General features: G+C 42.8%; 1 protein-coding gene across 1 annotated transcript in view; it reads right to left on the bottom strand.

Moving 5' to 3' along the window:
- Window positions 1–2,627: 2,627 nt before the first annotated feature.
- The window catches only part of shank1 (SH3 and multiple ankyrin repeat domains 1), a gene marked incomplete at both ends in the record, with an annotated part of 58,191 nt that continues 35,271 nt past the window's right edge, over window positions 2,628–25,547 (bottom strand). The window contains 11 exons of the mRNA XM_079253199.1: window positions 2,628–2,715; window positions 4,666–5,556; window positions 6,085–9,601; window positions 10,150–10,273; window positions 10,541–10,656; window positions 10,861–10,917; window positions 11,023–11,049; window positions 13,817–13,897; window positions 13,984–14,119; window positions 14,464–14,588; window positions 14,707–14,789. Of these exons, the coding sequence (XP_079109325.1) occupies window positions 2,628–2,715; window positions 4,666–5,556; window positions 6,085–9,601; window positions 10,150–10,273; window positions 10,541–10,656; window positions 10,861–10,917; window positions 11,023–11,049; window positions 13,817–13,897; window positions 13,984–14,119; window positions 14,464–14,588; window positions 14,707–14,789 (5,245 nt within the window). The remainder of the gene's footprint in view (window positions 2,716–4,665; window positions 5,557–6,084; window positions 9,602–10,149; window positions 10,274–10,540; window positions 10,657–10,860; window positions 10,918–11,022; window positions 11,050–13,816; window positions 13,898–13,983; window positions 14,120–14,463; window positions 14,589–14,706; window positions 14,790–25,547) is intronic.

Raw genomic sequence — 25,547 nt, 5'->3', positions numbered from 1 at the left:
TTTTATGAGAGAAAATTGTATTTTGAGGCTTTTAAAGTGAATGTGTAACGTTTAAAGCTTAATTCTGACAAAAATATAAAGAGGAAGGAAAACATCTTAAAAAGCGCTTCACATTTCATTGCAGTGCACCAAATAATACAATATGCTTCTGTCAGTTCCAAAAATACCCCCATATACATCTCTGTTCATATGTAATACTAACATGATTATCTCTTGTATGCAGTCAGAGCACTAACCAGCTGCACAGGAGCTTCATCTGAACCCTCCAAGGCAGAAACCGTGGCTTTTCCAAGGCTAAAATAGCAGTAAGGACGATGGTAGAAATGATGAGTAGCAACAATAAATCTCTTCATGTCAATATCAGTACTCCAGTGTTCCCATTTAAATTTAAAAACTGTAAGAATAATCATAGTATTAAAACTCGATATAAGCATTTCTTCTCGGATCCCTCAGCCAGGCGGCTGCTTGTTCCCTCCGGGACTTTCTTCATATGGAGAAAGGCCACTCCTGGAAGGAGCAGGGGGGATTGGGTGGGAAAGAACAAGAAAATGGCAGTTTTTGTTTTTTACTCTTCCCCCTCCCCTCTCCTTGTCAGTCTCCCTCATATGCAGAAGGTCTGAATGAGTGTGCAGCATCTTCCACGATGCCGAAGGAGTCTTTCGCTGTAAATAAAATCCTTTGGAAGATTTCTCTTCACATTGTCATAAATCCATCTAACAGTTGAAAGCACAGTCTGTCTCTTACTTCAATGATCCACACACGGAGTGTTTCTCTCTCTCTTTCTTCATATATATGTATATATATATATTTTACATATACATACATACACTCATAAATTCTGCCATAAACACTGGAAAGTGCTTGTGTTCATGTGTCTACATGTTGGTGTATGTTAATGCATGCAGGCATGAATAGTAGTGACTTGTGTGCCTGTGTGCATATAACTCTAATATATATATATATATATACATATATATATATACATATATATATATAAATATATATATATACATATATATATATATATATATATATATATATATATATATATAGATAAATCTTTATCATTATGTGTACATATATATCGATATCGATATATATACATATATATATATATATATATATATATATATATATATATATATATGTATATAGATATATCTACATATATATATATATATATATATATATATATATATATATATATATATATATATATATATAGATAAATCTTTATCATTATGTGTACATATATATCGATATCGATATATATATATATATATATATATATATATATATATATATATATATATATATATATATGTATATAGGTATATCTACATATATATATATATATCTATATATATATATATATAGATATATATCTATATATATATATCTATATATATATATCTATATATATATATATATATATATATATATATATATATATATATATATATATCTATATATATATATATATCTATATAGATATATATCTATATATCTATATATATATATATCTATATATATATATATATATAGATATATAGATATATAGATATATATATATATATATATATATATATATATATATATATATATATATATATATATAGATATATAGATATATAGATATATATATGTATATATGTTGTTATTTATGTTGTTGGTCTGGGCACTTACTTTTGCTACAAATTTGTGATACAGTGACCAGTCTGTATATAAGTCGCTATAAAAATTGAGATGATAAAGAGTCACAGAGAAACATACGTGATCCTGATCACAGGATCTGCAAGTGAGGACGGACGAAGCCCTACCGGTGATGAGGTAAAAACAAGACGTGACCAATCAAAGCCAATCACACTGCGAGCCTCCTTGGCTGGAACCAAGGACACAAGTCATCCGTCAGCTCCCTCGTCACCTCACGGAAGACGCGGAATCTGTCAGAGATATACGGCTTTGTCCTACGTTCAACCATGCAAACAAATAAAGCCTCGCCGCCGGACACATTCATCACCATTCACCCTCAGATTCTCCTCCCCGACGATGCTCAGACATGTTTTCAAGCCTGCTTTCTCACAAGAAGTGGTCGGTGATCTAGTTATCAATTTTCCATTCATAAACTTGAAGAATAGTGGAACCTTTGAGAAAATGACCTAAAAATGTGATATTCTTATGCTCAGATATTTTTTTATTTTATCAAAACTAATTGGCTTGCAATTGTTCTTTGCTTCAGCTTCATCGCTTTTCTTCACTCTCAACCTCTGCTGCAGTCATGGAGTCTTCAAACATTGTTTGGGATAAGAGGGGAATTGTGTGATTTGTGTTGAATGTTGTGAGCATGCACGTGGGGAGTGTATTTGTGTAAGCCAGCCTGCTGCAACTGGGGGACCAGCCAGCCGGTGCCTTCATGGATCGTCAGCCGTTCTTCCATCCCTGTGTTTCCATCTTTGTCCGTGTGGCTTGACTCCCTCTTTGTGTTGCGCTCTGTGTGAAATGTGTTTGCCTCTCATTTGTTGTGTGAATCCACCGTGGATTGCAGCAGTTGCAGCCTTCCTCCCTCATTGACTTCAACCCCTCCTTCTTACTCTTCTGTGCCTCGCTTACTGTCCGCATTTGCAGCCTCAGCTTCGACTCCCATCATCCCTCCTCCTCTCAGTCTGTCCATCCCGAGGTGAGAGAACCGAAATGGGAAATGGGCTGCTGGACAGCCTGAAGACAAAACAACAAACACAGGACACAAGTTGTTGGGTGCTTTGTGACCTAGCTGTGAGTTGCTCGAATAACTAGCACTATTTCTCTTCTGTTTTTTCCAATGATAGGGGATCATTTGTCAAAATAATCTACAATGATTCTTGTACTTGTGTCACAATATATAACTAAAAAAGCAGAAAAACTTTGGTCAAAACACACAATACTGCACTAGTATTATTTTATTAAGTTATCACTGACAATTTTAACTATATGTGATGAAAACTGCTGGGACACATTAAAGTACTCAACAGGAAGAGGGAGCTGTTTATCTGTGAAACTGAATCTAAAAGAACAATGTGACACATAAATGCAGGCTGTAATGCACACATGAAAGCAATGCACAACCACATGTCTTAAAAAGTAGTGATGTTTGATTAAAAAGGATTTTCTTCTTTGCATAAAAACCACATGCTAACTTTGAGGAGCGATGTCAGCAAAATTAGAGCAACCAAAACTTTTGAAGTTGTGTTAGGTTTGAAAAAACATTTAGTGGAACATTTCTCACCACAAACTTGAGACTTAATGTTCGTTTCTAAAATGCAACAAAAACTCATTTAGAGATATCGTTTTTTTTAAGTTAAATATTTTAACAGAGAAATGAACAAAGCAAATGATGTGAGTGTCTTATGGAATCTAAACTTTGATGCTGCAACACCCCCAGAAGTAACTAGGAAAGAGGCAATAAATGGGTTCAAAAATGTATTGGTGACAGGTGAGGGTGTCAAGATTAGGTATAAAACAGCATCACCAAACAGTTAGTCTTTCCAAGCAATGATGGGTCATAACTCACCACTTTAACAACCAACAATCACCTGTAAAAGAATCTTTCTCAATGCAAAACTGCAAATTGATTTAATCATCAACAGTGTAGAATACTGAGAAAACATCCAGTCAGCAGAAATTTCAGCATGAAATTACCAAAGACCACAGCTGACTGTGGCATTTGAGCCCTTAAGCAGCCCTCCATAAGAGGTATGGAGGTGTGTATGTCCAGAGTAAGCTTAACATATGTAAGGAATTTGTGTTGTGTAGCGTTGTACAACTTTAGACGCATTGCAGCATACACACAGTGTGTGTGTATCTGACCTTGCCCACATTGCAGATTTGTGTATTATTGGAAAAAGCTGGGGCACCGTAAAGAATAGAATCAAATGACAACCTAAGACTATTACACAGCAAAGATACATCAAGAAATTAAAATGCAAAATTCTCAAAAGTAAAAACTAAAAGCTGATCTGAGTGATAACAGAAATACTTTTATGAGTTCAAACATGCTTCTGGCCGTGTCTTATACATTTTATAGTTTCTAAGACAAAGTAAAACTGTAAATATGCTGGAAATAATTGATTTGTAATTGTGTCTGTAAAATTATGTGTTCAAACATATTCAATTTTTGGTTTAGTATGAATTTGATAAAACTCAGATTTCTGAAAATGGGTTTGGTTTGATCATTGTTTTCAGGTCAACAGAATGTTCAGGTATTAAAAAGTAATCCTATAAAAGTAGAGTATTTCTGTGTGATTGTATGGACAAAATATTTCACAAATACAATATCTTTATATAAAACATAAAATGTATCCTTTTTTCAGATTATAATTTTTTTCAGATTATAACTGAAAAGATTAAAGAGGTTATGAAGTGATTTAATTGGGAAGGTTGACCTGAACTATGAGCAGCTTAAGGAGGATAAAACAAATTTTGCTTTTAAAACTTTAACTACTGGACTCCGCAATTCCCAAATACAGAATAAAGTTGATGAGGAAGCCGCTGATGAGTTGTCTTTTAACCATTTTCAGATGTCTTTGGGGATTAAATGGCTTGCAAATCATCAGGCTTAAATGTACAAGAGTGATTTCTGTTGTGACTTTTTAATCGATAAAGTATAAACATGTCTGACAGCGGTCTTACCTGTCCATTACAGTCCTTAGGGCTCGTTCTATATTCATACGATGGCCTACTCGTGTCACACCCAAATCCAGATAGTCTTCCTTGGTCAAAGAGGGTAAGTGAGTGCCATCAATCTCATTGTCCAGGAAGCGTTCTCTGTGCTCTCCCAGATTTAGGTAACCCAGCCAGTCTGCAACATCATACTTGGTCCAGTAGGGCAGCGGCTTGGAAGCAAAAGGCTTTGTCGGAGAGGGCGGTGGTAAATGGGGGTAACTCAGGCAAGTAGGCGGAGGGAGAGGGTGTAGAGGTGGAGAAGATGTTCCAGACAGGAAATGAGTTGGAGAAAGAGAACGAGAGACAACTAGGGTGGAGTTTGGAGGTGGGGGTGCACCAGAGGGAGCAAATAAAGGAGGCGAGGGTGAGAAGTACGGATCTCCCAGAGGGTTCCCAGGTGACGGTGGAGTGATTGAACCGCGGAGATCGTAGATGGCACTGTACAGGGGTGTGGTAGGCAGAAGCGGGAGGGATGATGGACGTGGTGGGTCCATCTTGGGTCTCTCTGATGGGGAGATGAGAGGGCTGGGAGCTCGCCTGCGCTGGAGTATATGCGATTCTGCTTTACGGGACTCACGGCTAGGGATGAACTGGAATTCCAGGGCTTTGGTCCGGTAGACAGGTCTGTGCTTAGGGGACGTGGGGTAAGGGGAATAAGATGTCGGGGACAGAGGAGAATGTGAACGTGGAGGCTGAGAGGCTGCTGGAGGCTGTGGAGATGGGGATCGGCCCCAGTTCGGGTACTGGGAGGCAGGTGTTGGGGATGGCGATAGCGATGGTTGTGATAGTGAGATTGGAGATGGTGACTGGGATCGAGCTGAAGGAGGGCTCAGAGCTGAGGCTGAATCTTCTGAAAATCTGCAAAAAGAACGGAGATGAAAACAACAAACAGCCATGACAGAAATAAAATAAACATAGTTAAAGGAAAACCGTGCACACACTTACAAAAACATATCTAGATATCTTTGGAATTAAGTTACTTTACATTTCCAATATTTTGATGAACAAAATGAGTTTTTTTAAGTTTTATGTGGTATCTTCTTCCGTAGTCTCACAACAAGCTGTAAACTGAAGCAGGTAAAGTTAAGATTTCATTATGTTCCGGACAGAAGGAAAAATAGTGCGGCGGTGACTCTGTTACCTGTTTCTGCTTCTGGGAGAAACACATGGAAAGAGCCAGAGAAATAAAACACACATTTACAGAGTGCCGACACAACACTTACAAAAGACAAAGACAATACATGGTTTTTCACAGCGGGCTTGAATATCAGTTTGGAAAGTTTTCACACCGATGTTTTCTCATTGACACTATGACAACAACAACAAAAAGTAGTTCATGCTGTGACAGAAGTAAATTATTGGACTCAAGTTTTCACTAATTTGTACCTGTGTCTGCTCAGTGGTCTCTGGCTGCTCCAGCTGTCCTTGGTTCTCTGCTGCAGTTTGCTGCTCAGCTCATTAATGATGCTTGGCTTCATACTCGATGCAGGAGGGTAAATCTTCTTCCCCTCTAAAAGTCCCCCTGACTGGCCGCCACCATCACCACTCATCTGGCCTTCTCCCCAGAGAGGCTTCATCTCCGGAGTGCGTGGGCGGTCAAAATATGGTGAAGTCGGACGTCCCAAATTCTGCATGTCTCTTAGACCATATCCATCCTGGCCGCTTTCATCCTCTGCCACTCCCTCCTCGATCTCGTCCTCATCTTGCTCATCTCGTCGCCTATGTGAGTGAAAGGATGCGGGAGCAGTGCTGGTTTGTCTGTGTAGATCTCCAGCGCGGCCACCTTCTCTGAACCTGCTGGTTTTTGGATAGGTGGAGGCGGCTGCTGTAGCATTCTGCATCTCAAAAGTTTGTCCATCAAGGTAGCTCATGTAAGATTCAAGAAAATCTCCCGCTCTTTCTGTTTCACCTGCTCCCCCTCCTCCTATTCGTCCTCCAGCACCAACTCCTAATCCCCGGAGTCCAGCAGAGCTGCTGTCTCCCCGGACACCAGCACTGCTTAGAGCCAGGATGCTATCCAGATGATGGTCACTGCTGCTTCGGCTATCCAGTTCTTCAATCCCAGAGTCAACCACGGTCTCCTGGGACTCTCCTTTTTTGGTGACGGGGGCAGGACGTTGGTGTTCGCTTGTCCTGCGACTGCCTGTGATGATAGTGGAGGATGTAGTATGCGCAGTGTGCGTTCGTTCCTGATAGAGCTTAGTGGAGGTGCTGGTCGAGGTGGCAGCAGCGGTGGTTGTAGCAGCACAGCTAGCGGTCGTGGCATGGGAGGCAGTGCCCCTGTGGGGGACAGAGGTGGAAGAAGGAGCTGAAGGACCACGGTAGGCTGGCGGAGGCGCAATTGTGTGTGGAGGAGGTGTGGGGGAAGAACGCCCAGGAATGTGAGTGCTGTTGTAAAGCTGATGAGACATAGAGAAAGGTCTGTGATAGGATCCAGGTGGTGGTGAGACAGCGGGAGGAGGTGGAGGGCCCATGGTTGGCTGCAAGGTTGATGGTGAGGGAGGGGGTTGTGGATTGGGTGACGTCTGTGAAGGGGAGGGAGCAGACTGAGTCAGGTTTGCCACCTCACTGTCGTAAGATGTGAGGCTGGAAGCAGTGGAGTCTCCTGCCTGAGGGGAGGGCAGAGGTGTATGAGCAGGAAACCCGCTTACAAACTGTTCTTTTTGAGGAGGTGGAGGGGGTGGTGGTGGGGGAGGAGGGGGAGGAGGTGGTGGAGGGGGTGGTACCTGCTGCTGGCGAGGGGTCCGACTGTTTGAGAGCATCACATGTTTTGAGTACCCCCTGTCAAAGCTGTTAGCAAACTCTAACGGTGGTGGGAGGGGGTCTGCGTAGACAAACTCATCATCTGCATCAACTGAAGGGGCGGGGGGAGGAAGAACCATCAAGCCTGTTCCAGTGGTTCCAGTAGCGCTTGCTGGGTGCTGAGTACCGGTCGGAGGAGGAGAGGGAGGCGTGAGGGACAATATATATGAATCAGCTTGACTTTCCATCCTGAGAAAAGAAGGCCTCCGGGGCTGTTGAGACACCTGCTGAGCGGCACTATCAGCAGCTGCCGCATGAGCGGCAGCCTGCTCTGCCCTCCTAATGTAACCTTCTCTCTCTTTGTCCCTCTCCCTTTCTCTTGACAGCTCTCTTTCCCGTTCCCTTGACCTCTCCCGCTCCCTCTCCTTGTAAGATGGCTGATATGGCTGAGACTGATAGTGGTGCGTGTGGATAGTTTTGTCCTCCGAGAATCGAACTCTCAGCCCCTCACGAGCCCCTCCACCTTCCCGCTCCCTCTCCCCTCCACCACTTTCCTCACCCCACACACTACCAACTCCTCTGAGGATTCTGGGTGAGGGTGGACGACCAATAGTAGACGTTGTTGCTGCCAAAGAAGATGATGTGACCAGATAAGAGCTTGAGGACTGCACAGCAGATGACACTGGCTGAGAGGTGACAGTAGATGACGGAAACACCACGCTTGACATCTGTCGGGCAAAGTGGTGCTCTGTTCCCCTCCTCAACCTAGTGTCATCCCGCAGAGCACGTTCTCTAGCAGCCAGGGCGAGGCCAAGTGGAGATGTGGGATCAAGTGCCTTCCCTGTTAGAGGGTGAATGAAGGTGGTGTTGGAGGAAGGGGCTGGCTGTCTGCCTGCTGCAGTGTACAAATCAGCAGGAACAGACTTGGGCTGATAGTCCAGAGCAGATGAGGAGTACTCAGGTAGTCCAAAGGCTGGAGGCATACTCCGGGTGTGATGGATGAAGGTGTCCCCAGAGAACATGCCCTCATCAATGGACTTGGAGGGCCGTAGTCGTGTAGATGAACTTTCAGCCTGTGTATTAAGCTGTTGCTGTGACACCTGAGTCCTTGTTACCCCTCCCAGTCCATCACCTACTCCCCCAAGACTCACGTCTTCCTCAGCAGACATGAACAAGGAGGCACTCTTTCGGCGTGCTTCATGAAATCTCTCCCTGTCTCTGCGAGCTGCACCAACGATTGCAGCCCCAAACTGGCTGGTAAAGTCCAGATTATCCTGGGCTCGAATAGAAGGCAAGGAAGGAGGCGGTGGTGCTGGGATAGATGGTGGAGCTGGGGGCTGAGGAGCAGGAGTGGAGGGTGGAGGACCATGGGGTGTTTTTGTTTCATCTGCCTCCCCTGATGCAGGAACATCAGCCTCCACGCTGCTACCCTGGCTGCTTCGTCCACTGCTGCTGGTTGAAGGGGCTTTGACGATAATGGTGGGGATGGGGATGGAGCTTTTCTCCACAGAGTCTTTGCTCCCCAATGTGCCCTGGCCTATGCGCAGGTCCTCTACCTTAGATTGCTTTACCAGGGGGCCTTTACCTCTCCTGGCCCCTCCTTTAGGACCAGCTGCTGCAGTTGCACTGCGGTCTGCACGCTGCGGTTGACTCTGGGCAGTCTGTTGTTGCTGGGGCATTACAGTTGCAATGCTTGACGGGGGTACAGCCGCGCTGTAGCCTCTCCTCAGACCTGCTGCCTTAGCTCCTGTAGCCGCCCCCATTCCAGCTCCAACAGGCTCCCCAGTATGGGCAACCTTTCTCGAAGCAGTCCTGCTTTGAGCAGTGTGTGCAGCTGCATGTACGTATGAGGTGTGATCTGCTGCTCCCACACTGGGTCCACCACTGGGACCACCTGCCCTCTCCCTGCCACTGTGGGCAAAGTGCACTGACTGGGAGTAGGGTTGGTAGTGCGCAGAGGTGGATGTGGACTGGGACACAGAAACAGAAGGCTGCTGGGATGACTTTGCTCTCCAACCAAGTGGCGGAGCAGAGGAGAACGGAGGATCTGGTGGCGCTGTAGTGGGAGGAGGAGGGATGTCATCAGGGCCGGGCACTGACAGACTTCGGGCAAACTTCATGGTGGGAGGATGCAGTAACTGCTTCTCTTCCTCAGGTACACCTGCAATACAGCGTTCACAAGCAGAAAAATAGCAAATGCAGTGGTTAAAAACTGAGAACAAGAAAAAAGACACACTTTGGGGCAAAGAAGGTGATTGAAGAGAGTGTCTGTCTAAATCTGCCTGCCCAAGAACCTGCCGGCAAGTCTGTCCTCAGTTCTTATGTTTGTTAGTATGTGAGTCAGTTAGTGCTTTATATTTCACAAACAAGTGGCAACTAGACAGCATTACATAGCAGCATTTGTTTTATTGCTCACAGGAGAGTCTACAACTATTTCCAGGGGAAAGTTAGCAAAGCCCTTGTAACCAACAACGCAGACAAACCCAAGAAGATTAGTGGCGACAGGAGTAAATACAAGACAAGCAAATCTTATGGAGACTTAGTGAGGATTAATACAGCATACAATCAGATACAGATAAACATGTGTGGCCACAGACAAAACATTTTTGGCTACAGACAAACAGGTCAGCACAGAGTAGACCTCTACTGGTCCAGAGGACAGACATACAGGCAGACGAGGGGGCAGACGGAAAAAACAGACAGCCTCACCGATGGATTTCTGCCGCAGCATACCGTGCTGTGGGGCGTGACCTGAGGTGTATTGCCCACGGTCATAGCCGAGGCCTAACCCTGATGAAATCATCCCCATTCCAGATTGATCTCCGTAGTTCGGCTGAAATGAAATGGGAAATTTGTTGCACTTAAGAGGACAGATGTCGTGGGCACAAGTCAAGTGACAAAAGTCTGCATATGAAAATATTTGGATTTAAACAACTACAGTAGTGGCATCTTGTACTGTTTTCAAATCCTTAAAATTTATATCTGCTGCTCTTCTGCAACTATTGTTATAGCAGACAGACACAGTCTGACCATAAAAGTAGTCATTATAGGAGCACACACATATCTCAGGACACACATAAATCTGCTTCATGATACACACCTCATTGCCATAGAAACTTCTCCCCCTGTCTCTCTTTGGCCCCTGTCCCCGTGTCCCTGGCGCCTCATTGGTGCTGATTGTCTGCTGAGCTGCTGCAAGAATTTCATCTAGTTTATCTGAGAGAAAAAGGGAATAAAGAAGAAGACAGGGAGAAAGAGAAAGAGAGAGAGAGACATTTGACAATGAAACAGAAAAATAGACAGCTACAAAACAAGGAAAACTGTGTGGAAAGGGACACACTTGATGAGCCTGGATAGGAGGGGAGGGAAAGAAGGGGAGACATTCAGAAAAAAAATTACGACAAACATTAGCTTCCTTACTCAAAGCCATCTGATAGACTGTCCTCTTCTTCTCTGCAACTTGTGAGGATTCGAATTCTAAAAGACAAGACATAAGGCCAGTAAAAGAGTGAAGGGTGGGTGCCAAGTCATTTTGGATAGACATAAATACAAAGCCTTAAGCAGGAGTGCACCAGAGCATACCTGATTTTTTTTTCCAAGGGGTAGCAGCTGGAAGGAGGACAAAAGGAGACTTAAGTTTTGGCAGGAGTGAAAGTGCGATAGCGTTGTTACAGTGAATACTAATCATATTCCCCAGAGTCTGACAAACTGAGTCACCTCGTCAGGCTTTTCGATCTCCGATATGAAAGAACGCACTTTCACACCAACGCATCGCACAGCTGAGGCATGCACACTCATGTTACAGTAAATACACTGCACACACATGCACTGATTCCTGTTACTCTCATCTGAACACATACAAATGTGGAATTAGTCTAAAGCTGACTCCCACCTCGCTCCACTGTTAAATGGTTAACATCCCGTCAGCAGTGTAGTGAGGACAAAAGAAGACAAAGGAAAGGCAGAGTTAGTGGTTAACCCAGAGAACGGACAAGTCCGAAAAGGAGTGAAGAGGAGGAAATAAAGGTGACCTTTTGCATCCACTGGTGTACGTGAGTTTGTGTGTGGGCTTATCTGCAATACTCACACTTAAGCTATGATGTTTTTATGGGTGATTTATCGAGCATGATGTATACATTTTAACGTAATGTGGTACTTAGAGTCTTTCTTTCTGCATATATATGGAAAACCTTTCAAACATTGTTTTACTGACACTCATGACTAAAGAACTTACAACCAGGAAAATAACAGTTTGTGGCCTTAAATGTCCTGCAGGATCATTTCCATGTTAATGTCCTTGTTACTTGCAGCATGACTTCTAGGTGAACTGAGATACTGCACCAATCACAGAGGTGAGAAAGTTTAACAGCCGTCACAGCTAAGTAAATTCAAATGCATTAGAATAAGCATATGGCTGCAGCTGACATGACTTTATCACACATTGTACTCCTCTCACCTTGATCAGAAAGCTGCAAGCAAAAGGAAACTGTAGTTAATAGCTCCATCACTGCAAATGAAGCTAAAACAATCCAGGATATTTACTGATAAATGCACCTTTTACTCCATATCAAATGCTACGTATAGCCTAAATGCCTAGCTCTTACTAGCTTGACAGTTCAATGCAAAAATGTCCTAAGTCTTACTGACTGCTGTACATTCATATAAATAAATCTGCAAAAAGCTATGACAAGATTTAGCAGCAGGACCGTGGCACTTTCAGGCTTTTACATCACAATTCAATTCATTTTGATTTCTTGGCATAAAGATGATGAAGTAATTAGGCCACAGAATTTCAAATCATCAACATGGATACTGATGTTTCCCGCTCAAATTAATGACCACTTTCTCCCCAAAAGTCAATGCTCTCGCAAAAAAAGGATGCATGTCTACATTTATGTGGTTATTGATGAATGTATGCACCATGTATCAGCTTTGTTGGTTTGGACTGAAACTGTATGCATCAGATCATTTATACAGTCTCATCCATATCTGCTGCTGGTAAGTTTAGTGAGTGGATAGTGGGGACTGTGGCCGTTGGAGGGCAGGTTTTATGGATTTAGAAAACCAGAAACTGTGTGTCAGACTAGGTGTTCATGCTTTACGTGACTAGGTGAGGTCACACCACAGAGATACAGCAGGTAAAGAAAGAGAGAGGGGGGGCATGAGGCAAAAGGTCGATATCAATACTCATGATAAATGTTAACAATATCCTGACTTGTGGCAGCAAACATGACTCACTGTAAATGTTTTTTTTCCTTACAGAAATGTTGATCATTCAAACCAAAACAGAGAGCAGCAGCTCTATGTGTCATCATCTTTCATATATCATCAAGCTGCTCGCTGGGTTTGTTCAGAACCAGACGGCCGTAGCAACGAGCGCCAGAAATGTTCAGAAGGTATTAGCCAATCACCAATAAAATACTGTGCAACTTTCTGATCTGCAAATGGGGGCGTTGACCCTCGCCATGCACTCTCCTCCCACTATTTTGCCTCAAATAGAGATGGCATGCGCACAGCCACACATAATGCTGTTACCGTAGCAACAGACCTGGAATAAAGTTGTTTTTGTGTGTGTGTGTGTGTGTGTGTGTGTGTGTGTGTGTGTGTGTGTGTGTGTGTGTGTGTGTGTGTGTTTTTTCTTAAAAATTACTCATCTCAACAGTTTTATCCTTGGTGCGATTTGTTCCAAAGGAATCAAACCTTTTTCTTTTTTCCAGTCTGAGTACATATCCAGACACTTTATGATGTCTGTGACACGTGGATGCTCTTCTGTAGGTGACACCCAAGTCCCCTGAAGTGTTTTCTTTGCAACATACACGTGCCAAATGTCAGTATTTGTGTGTTGAGCAGAGGGGTTGGTAGGCTGAGCTGTAAAGCTGTGGGTGGGCCAGGGAGGAGAAGGAGGTGCAGGGGGGTGTAAGGTAAGAGAAGCGGGCAGTGAGAGAGGAATCACAGGAGGAAGGCAACACTCTTTCTGGGTGGGGTTACCTGTAGTGGGGGTGCTGGAAGTGACAGTGTGGAACCTCTGAAAAAACAGTGAAATGCATTGAGACTGTCATCCACAGCTGCAGCCAATTCTTTTTCTTTTCTTTTTTTTTTTTTAATTTTTATTCTTGTTTCTGTCACTAAATAACTACAATATCTCTTCTCTGCTTTCTTGCTGTCTAAATTTAGCTCTAGCTCAAGTTCTCGTCACACTCTGAGAATCTTTAACAACCCCCAACACTGCCTCTATCATTCCTCATCACCTCTGTCAGTTCCTAACCAGCAACGCACCCTCCTTCGGTGTCTGAATCTCCCTAGAAGGATGTTTCTTCTCTCTTTGTAATCCTTCTTGTTTCATCCTCCAAAAAGTTCATTCAAGCCTGTGTCTTACCCATCTCCTCCAGCTCTGAAGTCATTGACTTGGAGCGAAGGGCGATGGCAGGAGTACTCAGCCTCTTGCTCTGCTGCGGGACTGAAATATAAGGAAAAAACAAAAGCAGTTGTTAGTCAACGGGTTCAAGAGTAAGACTCAGCTCCCACCAGCAATCAAACGCTCACTTTTCTTCCTAGCACCGTCTTCCATGTCAGGGTTGCGGGTCACCATGACAACCTTGACCATGAGGCTGTTGCCACCCTGTCGGATCATGTTGACGACCTGCCGGTGACCAACCTTCACAACATTCTGACCGTTGACCTTGGACAGAGACACAAACGGGATATTCCTGCATTCAATAAGAAGATCTTGGCAACTTCTTCCCAACTGCATTTTGATTGTCAGTGAGAAAGTCTGCTGCTTATTTGTGGTTTGCTGACAGAAGCAGCAGTCTGTACAGGAATCCCCAAACCTTTTTCACACCCCAGCCACCTCCTTAAGCTCTTCAGCAGGGACACTGAGGGGTTCCCAGGCAGTCACCCCAGGTCTGTCCCTTCAAGCCTCCTCCCAGTGGGACCTTTCCAGAAAAAACTGAATTCTCCTGGGAGAACATCCTAACCAGATGCCCGAACCACCTCAACCCCAGTTTAAGTTTAAGGTAATACCTCTATGAGAAAATCCCCCATCCTGAGACCGGCTCTCCAGGCTACGCCTCCCTCATCCACCGACTCCAAATACTGCAGGGCTGGGAAGGCTGGAGTAGGAGTAAACTCTTCAATGGGAGTCTGAGCTGGAGAAAGCATGAAAGTAGGAGATTATATCAGCACTGCGTGTGAAACAGAACATGCTGGAACTGCCTGATGATCATATCTGAATGAACAAGTTTCAGGTGATATTTTTGTGCTTACCTTTGGCCCCTCTTAGCACGAAGCCAAATCCCTCACTGTCTTTTTTCTGTAAAAGCACCGTCTTCTCCTTGATGATATAGTCACTGGCAGAAAGCAGACAAAGGTGAGACAGAGAGTTACAAAGGACACAAACACAAATGAAGAGGACAAAGGCTGAAAGTCCTGAGCTGTGGTCTTTTACTGTCGGTCATTCTCCTCTCTTGGAACACTTTTTGTTTTGTCTCCACTGATAGGTCGAGACTACCAGAGGCTAAAAAATCTAAGACAGATTTTTTGAAAAGTAGACAAGGAGGACATGTGCTTACATCCCTGCACAATCACCCTCTGCAATAATCAATGGAGATGACGGTGGGAAAATCAATAAATCACACAAACTCGTACCCGTTTACAAGACTCCAACTCCTCTGCTGTCTGCCTCCAGCTTCCTGTGTCCTCGTCTGATTACATCACCAATAAGACACCAATAGCAGGCAGAAACTTTCTGTTCTGGTTTGGATTGATGGGTAGGTGTCAAATATTACAAAAAAATGACCTCCTACAGCTTTTTCAATCAATTTTCCTTTACTTCAGTGGAAAATAAAACCAAAGAATGATTAATTACAACATTAATTTTTATCATCTATTATTTCTATCATTCTTTTTATTGCAATTTTTACAAATCTGACAAAAAAAAAGCAATATAAAAAATGTTTTTTTATGAAATAACAAAGTTTCATTGTTGTTTTATTTGAAGAATATATTTTTAAAGGTTTATTGTTGCAGTTGCATTATATACTTTAACTAAACTACTGATGATTCATCTGAAAACTACCACTGATCATTAACATTTCATTTCAACATAACTACCAATAATGAAATTTAAAAAAAAAGTTTTACTGCGCTCACATTCCTTTACGTGTTTGACAGCGAGCCCAGAGCCAGTTTTTTACCAGAACCTTGGTAAGAGATGCTATATACAGTACGATGGGGCTGCTTGTTGCCTCAGCAACAGCTCAGACTGGACACAAGGAAACTTGGGTAGGTCCACAAGCAGAGCCAAGCTATGTAATGGTGAACCATTAGTCACTGACAGCAGAGAACAGGCGCTGCATGCTCACAGGTGGAGCTCGCAGCACATTTTCTCTTTCTGTGACACAAACAGGTGGGAAATAAGTGCCTGTTAGTAAAATGTGCATATATATATATATATATATATATATATATATATATATATATATACTAGTACCATGCTAAAGTCATTAAAAGGAGCTTTATCCAAATCATCCTACTGTCAGAAAGGAATATTAAGGTTCTCTACATATTTCTTATGTCTGAAAATGTTCCAGTTAAAACAGCAGTCCAGGCCATTTTGCGTTGTGAGCAGCTGTAAAAGCTTCACCTGGCTGGGTTGGGTTGCAAAAGAGTGTGAGCATTTCCCCTCTGAACTTCTGAAATTCTTTTATTTAAGTAACTGTTCAAAACCTGTAGGAGTAATATCGTCCAACGACTCACAAATAAGTAAATGTTAGAATAATTCAAGATCTTTTCTTTTCCATCTTATTCCCTCATTAATTATCTCACAATCCCCAGATTAGTCATGCATCTGTTTAAAGAGATCCCAAATTCTGTTTAACTTGATACAAACTGTATAAAAATGTGAAAGAGAACAGAAAACACTTTGTTTTTCTGCTGATACTTAATGGATTTTGAATATGAACCCTTCTTTTAAGTCAGTGTTTGTCAAAGTTGTTATTTAATGCAGACAATATGAATAATACATCCGCCACATTACAGTGCACAATTCATATCAAAATGCATTTTGCCACAGTCCGTCAAGTGGGCTTGAGATGGAGCTCATCTAAAACAAATAGTTGTTCAACATCAGTCCACAATGACAGGCTTTTCTTAGAGCTCAGACATTTTATCCACATTACACGGTGGGTTTAAACCGCTGTGGACCATGGGGATGAGAATGTCACCATCTCTATAACACATTAAGTATGCTTGTCCTGTTATGAATGAAAATGCCTGAACAAAAAGCCATTCAGTCAGGCAGTGAGTCAGAGACGTATATATATGGTATCAGCTGTAACATACTGTAACCACATGCTGATAATCCCATCGTGCACCAAAATAGTCCCAGCCCACTCCATCTGTTCATCCCCTCTCGTTCTCTCTTCAATGGCTTTTTTTTTTTTTTTTTCTTTTTTTTACATTTTCCCATTTTGAAGACTTTTCCTGACTGCTCTCTTCTTTCTGCCCTGATTTTCTTCCTGATCATACAGTAAGTTTTTTTTCTAATCCCATTTCCCCCTTGTGATCTTTTTTCATTCAGTCTATTAAGTGTGTGATTCTGTCTCTGCCAAGACTGTCGCTTTGTTATTCTGCTAGTCTTTTTGTCCATTTATGCTGCACAGCTCAGATCTTCGACTCTGAGAGGCACAGTGAACTAATTAACACACGGTGCACTGCATGGTAACACATTTACTTTACTAGAAGGTGAAATAGCAGGATGTTTAGTATACACACTGATAAATGTAGACACTCATGTTTTCCCTGGAGGTGTTAGCCTGCTGTATCTCTGCAGGCAAAACATGCAACAAGTCACTGGACTTTCATTTCCTGAGCTGACCATTCAGCTGACAAGGTTTGAGGAACTTCATCACAACTAAATACCAAAATGTTAAATGTTTTGCACTTCTTATTTCCTTAAAAAAGGTGTTTCTTATTTTTAATTATAAGTTAAGGGAGTACATTTAAAATGATCTAAAAGCCGTTCTTGTAAAACAATTGCATCCATTATTACTATAACTGATAAGCTCTAAAGTAATGCATCAGGACCATGTAGAATTATGCAAAATGGAAAACAGATGAAAAATGCAGCGTTTGAGGACCACTGTATAAATATATTCGTAGCTGTTTGCATTGCCAGCTATCAGTGACAACAAAGTGACACCAACTGAGTCAAGAGAAAGAGAAATCACCAAGGGAACAGCTTTGAAAGAGGAGTTAGGAGTTCAGGACGCTGTGTCAGACCATAGTTGTCATATGCATCCTAAACTCACTCAGGGCGTCTGTGTGCATCTGTGTTTAGTTGTTGCAATGCATCCAAACAGCGTAACTGTGAGTCAGGCTCTGCAGCCTCGCAGGATGTCGTCAGCTTTAACTGTGTCTCAGTTTGCTGGTTGTCTCCTCTGAAGTCCACCTTTCTAAACTAAACACATCAGCAGTGAATCACGAGGAGTGACCCTGCACATGCCAACGAGGAAGAGATACAGCTGGCTTTTAGTCACAATCGTTTGAAGCACGCTTTGTTTTCATATCTGTAAAGGTGGTTCAGCTGTTTCACAGGAAATCCTAGACATGTGAAGTCTGGATGCCGTGCTTGTTTTAGCTGTGCTTGTCTTTTAAAACTAATGAGCAGGGATAAACTAGAGAAAAAACAAGGGTGCAAATCATGCAAATCAGTAATATTCTTAATTATACCAGAGCTTACATGTTAAGCAACTTTTCTGCATTTTTGCCAATGTTTTCACGTCATGTTCAGGTCTTCAGGTCCAGCTCTCTGGTCTACATCATTCCCTAGCCTCTGCTACAGCGTGGCCAAAAAGCAGTTGCGCTGGACAGAGTTGGATGGTGCACCTCATCCTGCATATCTTAAAAACGCCAAGGCATCAAACCAGTTTGGCGTAGCAGACTTCAATAGAGGTGTCAAACAAGAAGCTGGAACTTGTCATGCACGCTGCATCGTTAAAACTCCCTCACCATGCGCTGTTTCCTTTCTGTGTCGGCAGCCTCCCCTTCTCTCTCTCTCTCTATTACTCTCACACACGCTGGTAAACACACTGAAACATGCCACACATCAAACTGGAGGCACATACATCATCCAGCCAACAGAGGTGGAGAAATGTGCTTACCGTGTTTTTGATGGACAACAGCAAACACACCATCAATCCACAGAAAACACACACATGCATACACTCACACACACACACACTTTGGCATGTTTATGCAGACAAACAAACACGCAATCAGACTGCACATCAGTAAAACCAGCAAGCATCATTTTCTGCCAGTGCAGCATTGCTAGAGGACGTTTGTTCAGAGAGTGACTCAAAGCATGGGGGAAAGGGAAAACGACACACACTCACACATGTTCGTACAGCGAAACACGGAACGACTGCACTGCTCATACGCCGGGGCTGTGCAGCAGCAGCGACTCTCGATTGCCTTCACATGCATCGCACACACACACACGCGCACACACACTGAACCATACACATCTGTCTGCAAGCATGCTTTGCAACATCTGTCAATCTATCTAATCAATTCTGCCCTGCCATCCATGATGTCCACATGCATGCATCCCTCCGTCTGCCCCTCGTTTCTCCCCCCACCTCAGCTGGAGGAAGAGGGGGTGACAGAGAGAGGAAGAGGAAGGTTGTGTGGGGTATAAAAAGCCATGGCAGGTACCTGTAAATGAACCAGACGCTCCTATTCACAGGGCCCAGCGACGGCCAAGAAGAAGAGAGGGAGAGGGAGAGGGAGAGATCCTCCTCGCCGCATGCTCCCATCGCCATTTCCTCCCCTCCCTCTCCTCCTCCTCCTTCTCCTGCTCCTTCTCCTTTTCCAGCGAGATAGTAGTGAGCGTGAGCCGCGAGAGAGGAGGAGGAGGAGGAGAGGAGGAAGACGAGGAGAGAGAGATGGAAGAAGGGAAAGGGAGAGGGCCGAGCTCTCCCAGCCCCTTCATACTTAAGACAGCGAGGAGGAGGAATGGGAGAGAGTGAGGGATTGAGATGGTTAGCTGTGACTGCGACACAGAGAGAAAGAGAGAGAGAGAGAAGAGGAGGAGGAAGAGAGGAAGAGCAAGGGGGAAAGGGTGGCTTAAAGAAGAACGAGAGTGAGAGGTGATTGAGTTTGTTCACAGGAGGTTTTTATGCACAAACACACTCGTGCAGTCCAGACATGCAGCAGTCATGCAATCAATGCATGTGCGCTTTATCTGAATCTTTCTTTAACCTCCTCCTCTTCCTCACGCTTTTAGTGTAACTTCACTTCCCAAAGCTTATATATATCTATATAGATATATATCTATATATCTATATATATATATATATATATATATATATATATATACACACCAGTCAGCCGTAACATTAAAACCACCGACAGGTTAGTGAGTAATTCTGCTCATTGCGTTCTAACACCTGGAAAACCTGCTTCCTGGCATGCACATGGAGAGCAGTCACCCCCCTATGGTAGCAGCCTTCCCCAGAAAACTACGAGATGAGCTCAAAGAGCAAAGTTAAACCTGAGATGTTCATCCAGCCTCCCCAGACACCTGTATGATGGGATCTGATTGCATCACTGGGAAGCAAGCCCAACTCACAAAGCTACAGGACCAAAAGGAAGTATTGCAAACGTCCCAGTGGACACTTCGGGACACTTCTGGATGTTTATGTGCTGACTGATCAGCATGAGGGAGGGAGCTACCTAATATTAGCTGGAGCCTAAACTGTGACGACTGATTGGTGTGTTTTCACTCTGCCTTTTCCATGCTGTCATGATCTCCCATCAAACATGATGGCGGTAACCAAGATAGATCTGCTTGTTCAGTTGTGTTTGGGTTCTCAGGGATATGGAAGAACATCAAAGTGCTTTTACTACTGATGAAAAAGACTGATACAACCATTAATATATGTTTTGTTTTCATTAGCAGTAGGTAGCTATCTTTCAGACTTGTGTTTAAGGAGTATACATCAGTATTAGTATATATCAGTTCATGCAGAGGTGTAAATGTCAACCCCGAGGGACATCAAATGTTGCCCAAACATGTAGAGCTACAACTGTAAATGGAGCCTCTTATAAGTATTAAAACCACACCTTGACTGACCAACTTTCTCTGTGAGGATTTCAGCAAATAAATAATTCCCTTCGACATCTGGTGGCCAAAGAAAAAATCCATCAAAATGAAAATACACCCCTTGCTTTTTGTGCAAGTCCACCCACTGGGTGACTTTAAGAAACACAAGAGGATGAGGCTCTTTCCACACAGGGACTAGTTTAAGTGATTCTGCTTCATATGTTCATCATTTGAGTATTTAATGCACACAGAAGTCATGTTGCGGGAGTCCAGAACCGCCGTTCCTCCTCCAAAACGGTTCCAAACTCTGCCAGCGTCGTCTTTCTACGTTACATGTGAACAAACTAAACATTTATTTTTTCTCTACAATCATACGACTAAATCGCATCAGAGTCCTTTTACAAGACTGGCTTTAGATGTTTACACAAGTGCTATTTTGCTTTTCATGTTTCAGTAAAGTTTAAAAAAGAATGAATAATCAGTACGCTTCAGAAAGTAAAGAAACACTGAGACTGAAAAAAGACAAAAGCGGAGCTGGACATGGTGTTACATGTCCTTCTTTCCAACTACAACCCCTACAGTCGCTGTAGCTGAAGTAGTTCACCAAGTACCAACTTCATGATCGTATGTTCATTTTCCACATTGCTTAGTCCAGCTCAGGGTTGGAGGGAAGCTGGAGCCATCCCAGCCATTAGCAGATGAAAGGCAGGCATAACATCTTATGAAATTCACTCAGTTGTCTGAATAAAGCTTGTTGAAGATTTTTAGGAAACTGTCGATCACAACGGAGCCGGGCAACTTAACCATCAACGTTCAGGACAAAATCTACAGGCTGCTGATGTTTACCTCCCGCTTTGGTTCTGGTTGAACTTGTGTGAAAGCAGGCTGGTTCACCCGAAAGCCCCTTCTTTAATACCAGTGGTCTGAATCTGCGCATGCTCCATGTCTTGTTCTCAGGTTTTCGGTACCTTTCTGTGTCAGCATTGCAGTGGCTTTAAAAGGCCTCATATTGATCCCACAGCATTTTATTCTAGAATTTTCCCAGGACAACTTTACAAAAACTCTCTGTGTGGATGTGGTCTAAGGGGTTTGTTGGTGCTGGGACTGCTTGTGTGGACTCGAGCGGGTCTGGAATTCTAGGCAGGTCATGAATGCGCGAGGGTGAGAATGGGAGAAACATTACAACACTTTGCTCATACTGAATCCATGTTTGATGTCAGCATACATTAGTGATGTAAGAGAGTCCCAGATGGTTGTTTCTGGATCTAGTTTGAGCATGAAAAACAAAGTTATATCCCAAAAATATAATTTTGCATAGACTATCCCTTTAAAGTGATGGTAGCAGAGTAAAAGCAATGGACTTTAGTGCATATTTGCAAATCACAATGTTTTAAACTCTTCGGTAGACATCCTGTGGGCGGACATGACAAATAAATATGAATTTCACTCTGTCTTCATTCCAAGTACCTACACATCTTATAGAAAGCTATAACTATTTCTAGCTATAACTAGAAAGCCAGGTTTCTTGAGATCTGAATGATGTATACCATTCCAGGCTATAATCATAACTATAGCTTCAGTAAACACTTATCTCAGACCAGATGTGAATGTAATACAGCAGTAGCAGAGAATTCTACAATAAAAACACTTCTGTTACATCAGGAAAGTCTCAGGTAAAAGTAGTCCAGTAATATTGTTGGTCCACCACAAGTCTAACCAAGTAGTTTTGCTTTCCTACTCTAATCATATGATGGTATATCCTAAACAATCAGGAAGTTAAAAAAGTATTTTAGCATAGTTTTATGTAAAGCATGATGTTACTGAGTGAACATAACAGGAAATCTGTGTTTGTAAAGATTCTTGCTTAAAAAGACTTTTTGGAGAAGAAACACTAGAAGGACATTTTCTCTGATGCACAGATGACCCCTGCAGAGGTTCAGAAATGGCCTCAACATTGTATTGAAGGGAATGAACAACCAACCAGTGTGGCTGATTGGAGGACTTGATTGAAATATGGCATCAGTTTACACACTCATCTTTTGTTAGTGAATTAATCTTAATTAAACAAAAAAAAGAATTAAACATGTACTAATTATGTTGCAAAAAGTGGCATTAATGGACATATATGCTTCATGGGTGCATAAAAAGTAGCAAAACCCAATGTCCACTTCAAAAAGAGTTATTTTCTGTTACAGAAGACAAAGCTCAAACACCTCACGGGCACTGTAGCCTTTCTACCCTTCACATAATGACAACACCATGTAACATTTGCATAATGCCTGCCTATTGGCTAGTTGGCATGCTTAAAAAAAAAGGAATAAGCAGCTTCCTCTTTCCCTGCCATTTTTTGACCAATCAGCTTACAAACAAGAGCACAGCGGACCTTAAAGAGACCCAGTTCCATCTAATCATCCCACCCTGCCATCCATGATGTCCGTATGCATGCATGCTTGTCCGTAGCCCCCCATCTCCCCCAGCAACTGGAAGCAGGCAGAGACACTATGGGCAAGTTAGAAGTGCTGAACAGGTCTGTTAAGCCGTTGTGTTGACTTGTTGTTGGCAGTCATCATTACTTAAACCAAACACAAATAAAAGGTTTTAGCCTAAATGTGTGTGTGTAGAGAAAAATTAATCTAAAAAAGACTTGAGTCGACAAAAACTAGTCCAATGACACTGCACCTCTCCTAACTCATAATACAGACTTTGCTGCTTGTTAAAACGTCGGTGTTAGCGCTCGCCGTCGCATCAGTTGTGTTACAGCACTGTGTTGTTTTAGAGCCAGCTTCAGTAAAACAGCTGTACTGGCATCCTGAAAACAAGAACGGGTTGTAATTTGGGAGTGATGAATAAACCTGACAGCGAAGATCCCCGTGGAGACTCTGCTGTAACTGACCCCATGTGCCTTTAAAGCACAGCTTAACTAATCCCATCCACCCCATTTTTGTTCTTCTGTTCCCTCCAGCCTCTAACATGTGACACACAGACACATCATGCATGCTTCACTCTCTCATTTGCTGTAAACAAAGCATGAATGAGAGGCTAGAGCAATGGAAAGGAGGAGGGCGGGGGTGGGGGGCGCATGGATGCAGACAGGAAGAGGAGAGTTGACTGAGAAACAGCTGGCAGATGAGTGGTGGAAAGAGAGAGAGGAGGTGGACACAGAAGGAGAGAGAGAGAGGGAGGGGAACAGATTCTCCTGAAAAGGCACTCACATCATCTCCCAGTCAGAGCCTCGATCCACGTATGTTGAAATTGTCCTCCGTCGACTTGCCCCCCCTCCCTCTCGCTTTCTGTCATCCTCTTAAATCCCTCCTGTCTTCGAGAACGATCACAGCTCTCGTCCTCGCTCTTCTCATGTCTTTGCCTTTTTGTTTTCCTCCCCGCATGTCAGGCTACACCACCCTGATTGTGTGTGTGTGTGTGTGTGTGTGTGTGTGTGTGTGTGTGTGTGTGTGTGCATACACTCGTGCTGTGACTGAGAGAGAGCTGGGCTGGGTGGAGCAAATGTTGACAGAAGGTCCACATGATCATGTGTTTATGTTTATCTGCATGTTCGCCAAATGTGCGCCGTTCTGTATGCATCACTGCAGACTGATCTGGACGTGCACGCTCACCTTTCTCGTTGGAAATTTAAACAATAAGGAAAACATGGAGGAAACATGAACAAATTAATCATTCTAATGCTGCTAATGTGAGAGATTAATGCCTCAGCTCTCTTCTGAACTTTGTGCTCATCCATCTGGGTTTGACCCACAGCTGGGCTGGCAGAAGAGCAGCACGTACAGACCGAGCTGGTTATGTTCCAGGTTAGTTTAAGCTTTTCATCTCTCTTAGGATGAGAGTTATTTTAAACTTGCCTCTCTCAAACACTGCTTTATATAATTACCAATATTATCCTTGTTTGGCTGTTTGGGGGGGTTGCAGTGGCCCAGGTGGTAAAGTTGGTTGTCCAGGGACACTGCAGCCCAGAGGGGGACACAACTGTCCTCTGTTGGCCGGTCCCCAGTCCAGACAGATGCAGAGGGTTGTGTCAGGAAGGGCATCCACATAAAACATGTGCCAAACATTTCCGTACCGGCTCGGTGGTTGGATGCTGATGATTTACTGTTGCGACCCCTTCAGGGGGAAAACAACAACATCCTGTGTTTGGTTGGATGTTGTCACCAGGAGATGAGCTGGAAGATGTGCATCAAAGTCTCACTCTGGTGAATTTATGTTTAATGGATGAGGGACAGACAAAGAGCTTGATGAGTAAAAAATAAAAAAATAAAACTAATATTTGCATAGTTGCATAAAAAACTGTTGCAAACACGTTTACAGATCTGATAAAACTGCAACACACACACGCACATGGATGTATATACATCATCACAGGCTGCAAATGACAACTCTCAAGCAAATATGAACAATCTACAAAGATCTACACGAGTACGGAATAAATACACAGCTGTCACTCAAAATATGAGTAGAAGGCGTTCTTTAGGTAGGTAGGACAGGAGGTGGGATCTTTGAAGGGCAGAAAAAAATCATTCTGATCTTAAGAAATGAGCCATTACATTCATAATTCAAGTCAGTTTTTCAAGAAATAAATGTATATAAACACATTAGTTAGCTGTTATTGTTCTGAGCTTCAGAAATCAGGTTGGTGGGATGAAACAAAGCTTAAAGTTTTTCAAAATAATTATTTAGTCTTCTAAATTAATTCTTTAATTCATATCCAACAAAACTCCTGTGTTAGTTTTATTAAAATGTGTGAAGAGATTTGGATTTTATTCACCTATTTGCTGTCTTTTTAAGAGAAGTAATTTAAGAGGGTGCTGATCCTGTCCATCACATTTACTTTAAAGCAACACTATACAAGTTTCTGACTTTTAAACTTAATATTTCATACTCATTTTGCTGGCAAACTAATATTCCTTATGCTAATTCTTGGAGCCATCATTGCATACTGCATACTTCACGAGGTTTTCTTCCTGCTTGGAGCGTCACATGACAGCTG

The sequence above is a fragment of the Telmatherina bonti genome (assembly GCF_933228915.1).
Source record: "Telmatherina bonti genome assembly, chromosome: 14".
Taxonomy (NCBI): domain Eukaryota; kingdom Metazoa; phylum Chordata; class Actinopteri; order Atheriniformes; family Telmatherinidae; genus Telmatherina; species Telmatherina bonti.
Note: the sequence above shows the minus strand (reverse complement) of the source record. Positions and strands in the feature narration are given on the sequence as shown.